Genomic DNA, 7,500 nt, shown 5'->3' with positions numbered 1-7,500 from the left:
GTTTATGTGTGTGTGTGTGTGAGTGAGTGTGTGTGTGTGTGTGTGTGTGTGTGTGTTTATGTGTGTGTGTGTGTGAGTGAGTGTGTGTTTATGTGTGTGTGTGTGTGTGTGAGTGTGTGTGTGTACCTGTTGAATGGCTCTGTCTCTCTGCAGTCTCTCCTCCAGGGTCTTGTGTGGAAGATCTCTGGCTGCCTGCAATTCCTCATTCCAGTCTGGAGTCTGAGAAACAACAAAAGATGTTTACACACACACACACACACACACAGAAATGTACACACTTACACAGACTTACATACACAATTACATATGAAAACACACACACACAGTGACATATGCAGACACACACACACACACACACACACACACACACACACACACACACACACACACACACACACACATAATTACATATGCGCGCACACACACACACACACACAAACACACACACACACACACACACACACACACACACACACACACACACACGCACGCGCACACACAAACACACACACACCTCTGGGGTTATGTGTTGCTGTATAGCCAGTGGACTGCTGTGGGTATGTCTGTGGGAGTGTGTAGCAGAGGCAGGTCCCAGCCAGCTCAACACCCGGTACAGAGAGGCCAACGCCTCTTCAGATGAACGTTGCTTTCTGTGACATATTCATAAACACACATAGATTTTTCACGTTGTAAATGTCACACTGCACACCAATTACTACAAGATGATCCTTCAATAACCGAATGTAAGTTATATACTATCCCACAGAACAGTGCAAATATCATAAAGTACTATGATAGAGAGTTGTGGAAGTACATTTAAGATTGTGATTGATCTATTGTGTGTGTGTGTGTGTGTGTGTGTGTGTGTGTGTGTGTGTGTGTGTGTGTGTGTGTGTGTGTGTGTGTACCTGTTTCTAAGTGCAGTGAGGCTCTGTTTGAACTCTGGGCTGATTTGACTCAGCAGGTCAGAGAGGCAGTGGCAGACAGCACTGGAGGGGGCGGGGCGAGGATCAAACACCTCAGCTGTAGACCTGCACAAACAACCAATCAGAAACCTCGCTCAGAATGCACCTGACCATGTCAGCCAATGAAACACTTAACAAGACATATGTAACACAGACCCAAGATTACATATATAGTTAAAATATGTTTTGTTCTTGGTGATATAATAATGTGATAAGAAAATATTAAAGAGCATTTATTTCATTCATGTGTAACTGCTATAACCCATGATTACTCATTTACATTTAGTGATTCAGCAGAAACTTTTATTCAGAGCAAGTACAAAGGAGAGAACATTCAAGCTACAAACAATAGAGACCTAGTGTAACAATAAATAAATACTACTTAACATAAGAAATTAAAAAAAACATGAAAACATGTCAGGGATCATTAGTCATCGGTGTCAATGCTTAGTCATAATCTTAATGCTGATCTGGGATCTTGCCTTGAATTTACAGGAGATTACAGGTCCTATTGGTTCTATCAGGTATGTTTGGCTCACCTGTTAAGGAAGAAGCCACGGGGACAGGAGGTGATGTCACAGTGCCGCCCCTCCCGCGTGTGCACACTGATGTACAGGAAGTCACCTTGAAGTTTCCTGGGGCCGGGGGGCGGGTTCCAACAGCTGAGTGACAGGTCCAACAGACAGGTCGGGACCTGAGGGAACATTTTCATCACTATTAACATCATCATCATCATCATCATCATCATCATCATCATCAAGACCTCATAATAACTGCCTCTCCACCATCACCGTAATCACCACCATTATCATTAATTTATCATTTATCATTAATGCCGCAACCACGACTTCCACCATCATCAAGGTTGTCATCCATATCATTTCTTCATCATCAGTAGCACCCTAGTACCCTTGCTGGGATAAGTCTGAAAACCATGTGTGTATGTAAAATAATTGACCTCATTGTATTTATCTGTGTGTTCATGTGTGTATGTAACTTCCTCACTATGTTTTTGTGTGTGAGTGTGTGCATGTGTGTGTAATGTGGTACTCACCTCGCTGTGTGGGTCTGCGGGCAGCAGAGTGGCCAGAGGGGGGAGCTCTGTGGCCCCAGGAAGGATGTACTCTGGAGGGGGGGTCTCCTGTCCGGGCTGGTCTGTCTTGGTGTTGCTGGCCGAGCGCTTTAGACTCTTAGAGGAGTGGCCAGCAGGGGGGGCATCTGAGTAACAGCACAACACTGATTCAGTCATGTCATTACAGGTGATTTGCTCATCTGCTTTTTTTTCATAAATAGTCCCTTCTGATTAATGATTATTATTAGTATTTATTTGTCAGTAGTTAGCATTTAGTATATATTTATTCGAAGTTAGTATTTTTTTCTAACCAGTTCAAGTCATACCATTTACTTTCACACTTATATTACTTATTTTCAGCACTTATATCCGAAGTGACTTACAATACAGTTACCTCAATACGGTTTATTCTCTTTCTAGAAAACCTATACTTTACAAGCTGAGCTATCGGGGCCATATTAAATACCAGTTAATACTGGTAACACTACATCACTTAGCAAGTAAATACTTATGGATAACAATTGTAGTGAACACGTGTTATTATTGGTTGTTACTTTATATTAATAGTTACATAATTGTTACTTCAGCAATGTGTATGTCTACTCAGCATAGTGGTTAAAACAGCAAACGTATTATTGGATGCTTTCAAAAGAGATCTCATGTAATATAGACTGCAATGAAGTATGTCATCAGTACAAGGGAACAGACATCATAACAGGGACGTGCAGTCATAGGAGGCAGGGGAGGCAGAGCCTCACCTGTCATTTTGAAAAGTAAAAAAAAAAAAAAGGTAGTATAATAATCATATATATTTATGGATTATAAAATAAATATTCATATTTCTCTAGTTATCTGTGTTACGAGTGTCATTTCTGCATGATTCCGATCATTTCGAGCATTTTTATTATCAAAATCGCTGAATTTGAGCATTTCCGGTTCCCAGTGATCAGCCAATGAACATTGGACGTGCGGTCAAGGGAGGCAGATGCATTGCAGTCTATGGGCAGGGTAGGCAGTGCCTCCCCTAGGATTGCGAAATCACTCCAAACTGGGTTTTACGCATGCGTGCGCAAGCGTAGAACCTTTTGAGTTGAGCTGAAAACGCATTGAAAAATATTGCAAGGGAGGCACGCACTACCACGGATTCAAGAAGGGTGGCGAGCGAGAGGGCACTTGTTGGGTATATAATCTGACGTTGGATTTCTTCTTCACTTCTCTACTTGAGCTTGACAGCGAAAATGGAAGATTGCATTGCTAACCTGAGGCATGTTGAATTAACTAAGAACGTTTAAGTATTTTAAGTTAACACAGTAGTATTACACATTTGCATTGGAGTACTTCACGTTTCCCAACGGGACTACATATTCATGCGCAACACGAACCTAAAGAAGCTAAAGGCTGTTGATGCAGGAAAGTTGCCTTGAAGTTGTGAGCAGACTAGGTAGGTGCTAATCCTGAGCTAAACTAGCCACTGACTGCATTCACTCAAGAAGAGGACAACGGATTTCCACTGATCTATACTGATAATCGTGAGTGGATTAATTTTGTTTCACCTCAAACTGACGGTTATGAGCTCCAACGAAAGTGCACCAATTTTAAATTATACTGGTCAGTAGAACATTTTGGTATTGTGTGCTACGTATGCGGTGTTTAACTGTTTACATGTTAATATGTTGTGTAAATAAATATGGAATTGTTTTTTCGAAGCTGTCCGAGTTGGTTAAATGGTCATTTAAATTAGCATCCCACCACCGTAGTTATATTTTCTCCAAACAAAATGAAATGAGCCATATCATTGGTGGGAGGGCTACATACACTAGCTTGCAGCTATTAATATCTTATTAATAACTCATCATAATACAATAAAAAAACAATCGTTTGAAAATAATGGTATTAAACAATAAAACAACGTTTTTTTCAGTTCTGATCAGATGACAATTTTAAAACCATTGACATATATACATGTATATATACATTATATATATAGTTTAAACTAGAGCTCAAAATGAAGTAATCACTTCCGGTTTCTGTGCCTCACCAGCTCCGAACCTCACTGCACGTCCCTGCATCATAACCTGGTGTTTGGTGTTACTCATTGATGAGTGAGTCTATGAGTGAGTCATGCAGGTGTGCATGTGAACTGAGGGAGTCATGAGCAGTCATGAGGTCCTGCTGCTCTAAGAGTGTGTGTGTGTGCGTGTATGCCTCACCTGTGGTGTGTGTGTATGTGTGCGTGTGTGCCTAACCTGTGGTGTGTGTGTGTGTGTGTGTGTGTGTGTGTGTGTGTGTGTGTGTGTGTGCGTGTGTGTCTCACCTGTGGTGTGTGTGTGTGTGAGTGTGTTGAGAATGCTGGGGGATCTGCCATCTCTGAGGGAGTCATGAGGTCCTTCTGCTCTCAGGAGATCCTGCACCCTCGCCAGATGAGCACGCGCAGAACGTGGAGAGTAGGGGTCTGACACACACACACACACACACACACACACACACACACACACACACACACACACACACACACACACACACACACAATATGCAAACATACACATGAACAAACAAACATATTGTCTAATGTCAAAAACAATATTTTTGTGAATTCACACAAATACAGAGTCTCTTCAACACACAAGAACATGAAAATGTATGCAAACATATGCCATAATGTTTAATGTGCACATATCATTTCCTAAGTGGCTCTTTCGGAGTGACATTTCAGATTGACAAGACTCAGTGGCGGCGCCAGAGATTTTTTTCTGGTGGTGCTATGGGGGTGCTTGGCGTTTTACTGAGGGTGCTATCAAATTAGGGTGATAGCATATGAGTCTCATTTTTCTCTACTACAACACCTCCCCACCATATCGTCACATATGTTTACACGTTTGATCTCTAACGTGTCTTTGGGGTACATAAAAAGCGTCATTCAAATCGATCGTATTATTATTATCATTAGGCTACTTCTGACGGACGCGCACAAAGCCGCGTTCATCTCCGACGGTCAAAATGGATGCAGCATGTTATAGATAACGTAATCCCAAATACTTCACTTACTTCAGTGTGTGGATTAAAGTTTGCGCCAGATGACTAACAGGTCACCACTACCATGTGCGACAAATTAAACTAAACATACCAAGTTCAATACACTTCTAACTAAAAACGGCAGATTAGAACATCAGATAGAATTAACTTAAACAGGCAAAGAGTCAGAAATGCTTTCAAAAAGGGTATATTATTTTAAGTCACAATCAATAAAAACATGAATGAGACCAAACAGTATGCACTCAAAACCACAATAATAAGAGTGCACACAAAACTATGCTTTAAACATCCCTTAATTGTTTCCTAATCATTTCTGCCATTACATTGATGATCTCATTCTGCACGTCATGGTGCACATACTTTGCATTTGACGGGTTGTTATCTAACTTTTTCTGAACGGTTTTATCAAATTTTCCAATTACAGATAGCAACTCGCGGACATTACCCCTGTTTGCTGAATCCTCATCTTCAATGTGGCCTCGCTGTGAGATCCCCTGACAAGCAGTGTAGCGCAAGCTTTCCACAATAATTTTGTAATATTGGTCTTTTGGACCATCCTGGGCGTTCATGCTTAAGTCACCCAGGGTGCTAGCCAGTGTTGGGGTAGTTACTCAGAAAAAGTAACTAGTTACAAGTTACTAGTTACTTCCGAAAATTGTAACTAGATTACTTTACTAGTTACTGCATTTGAAAAGTAACTTCACTACTAGTTACTTTACTTTTCATTTTTTTTAAGCAAATGTCCAAATTTACCGCAAAGCTGGGCAAACATCATGGCCCTTTCATCACTTTATTTTCAATTTTCTATAAAGGGCATCTCTTAGCCTTTCATAGTGTATTGCAATTGTAAACATGTAAAACAATAGGGCATATAAAACTCAGCCATCCACTTGAACGGACATTAACCCTGTCCTCACTGTCTGACCAAAGAAATATGCCTCACTTTAAAATCCACAAACAGGATACAAGTGGCCATGTATGGTGGGGACATTCAGGTGGGTCAATCAGCAGTAACACATTAAAAATAGGCCAAAAACAGGCTTTTGGAAACATGAGACCCCACTTAACCAAATGGGGGCATACTCCTGAGAACAAAACCAGCTTGTTGTAGCAGGAATCACTGTAGTGGGTTAAGAGAAAAGCTCATACTCAAAGTCACTCAACATAAATTTCCAAATACAGTGCCCTCCACAATTATTGGCACCCCTGGCTGTTCTGCCCTCTGCTTATTCAGGTCTGCAAATGTATATTGCTTGTATTGTTGTTATGGAAACGAACACAGTATAGTATTGGACTTTTACTTTGACATCATTCAAATGTTCGTCTCGTGGAAATGGCAACAGCTGTTATCCAGAAACATAGTTATGCTAAACACTTAGTGAGAACAGTACATAGGCTTCACTTATCCACAACGAAGTGTCTGTTGGTATTACAAAAGGACCACCAGTAAGACTGAATTAAATGTTATGAATATCTCAACCATCACATTTAATGAGAAAACAGCCTGTCACTGTGATCTGACGTCCTGCCTTTCTGCCGTTCTGATTCTGCTTATACATCGGTTTTGCTATCCTATCTGTAGGCCTATGAGTGTTCAATTGGACACATAGTGCATTTAACACGCAGATTTTTGTCCTTTCGAGCAACAAAGTTAAAGTAATGAGAATATCGCTACTGGCTGAACTCTCCTGTCTCCGTCTCATCCATTTCCCCGCTTCCCTCCTTCTCCGCACCAGCAGCTACGTCACTCAAATCACTCAGATTGGTCTCTGTGGCAACGGTGCCAAAATAAGCACACAGGCAGGAAGCATGCACGCGCCACTAAAAGAGAACTTTTCGGACTGGCAAAAAATGGCTTAGGTAACGCAGGAAAGCTCGTTACTGAGGTCTAGTAAAGTAGTGACGTTACCAATATTTTGAGAGTAATGCGTTATTGTACTCCGTTACCAATAATAGTAATGACGTTACTAACGTCCGTTACTTTGTAACTCGTTACCCCCAACACTGGTGCTAGCAGCATGGCTAGCAGCGCCCTCAGTAGAGGTGAAGGGTTAACTTGGACCAGGACGTTCCTCTTCTTCTACATCAGAATCAGAATCCAATACCTCTTGCATTTTTTTTTCCTCTTGAACATCTTATTCAACTCGAGGAAATTTGCGGATCAAATACCGATCCATTTTCGTGATTTTGTGAACGCTTGACTTAGAATTGACCTATCGCGAGGATTACTGTTACTTAGCCTACTACTCATTGAACAATCACGTTCACGCGCAACGTGTCTGTGTCGTGCTACGTGAACAATCTGTTTATTTCAATCTGTTATTTTCTTTTGTGATTAAAATATTATTATCACACAATACATTTTATTAAGAACTCAGAATGAAATTAAATAACAATAATAGGCCTAAATAAACCATTATTTTCTTGGGG

General features: G+C 40.9%; 1 protein-coding gene across 1 annotated transcript in view; it reads right to left on the bottom strand.

The window, feature by feature from the left end:
* Positions 1-7,500, bottom strand: part of LOC308375793 (clustered mitochondria protein homolog) — a 26,561-nt gene that overhangs the window by 10,314 nt on the left and 8,747 nt on the right. The window contains exons 4-9 of the mRNA XM_080851976.1: positions 4,352-4,489; positions 2,020-2,183; positions 1,505-1,659; positions 909-1,031; positions 515-650; positions 127-219 (exon numbers count right to left, since the gene is read on the bottom strand). Of these exons, the coding sequence (XP_080708102.1) occupies positions 127-219; positions 515-650; positions 909-1,031; positions 1,505-1,659; positions 2,020-2,183; positions 4,352-4,489 (809 nt within the window). The remainder of the gene's footprint in view (positions 1-126; positions 220-514; positions 651-908; positions 1,032-1,504; positions 1,660-2,019; positions 2,184-4,351; positions 4,490-7,500) is intronic.

This window comes from Sprattus sprattus (genome assembly GCF_963457725.1).
Source record: "Sprattus sprattus genome assembly, chromosome: 15".
Lineage (NCBI taxonomy): Eukaryota > Metazoa > Chordata > Actinopteri > Clupeiformes > Clupeidae > Sprattus > Sprattus sprattus.
The sequence above is the reverse complement of the archived record's forward strand: the minus strand, read 5'-3'. Positions and strand labels throughout refer to the sequence as shown.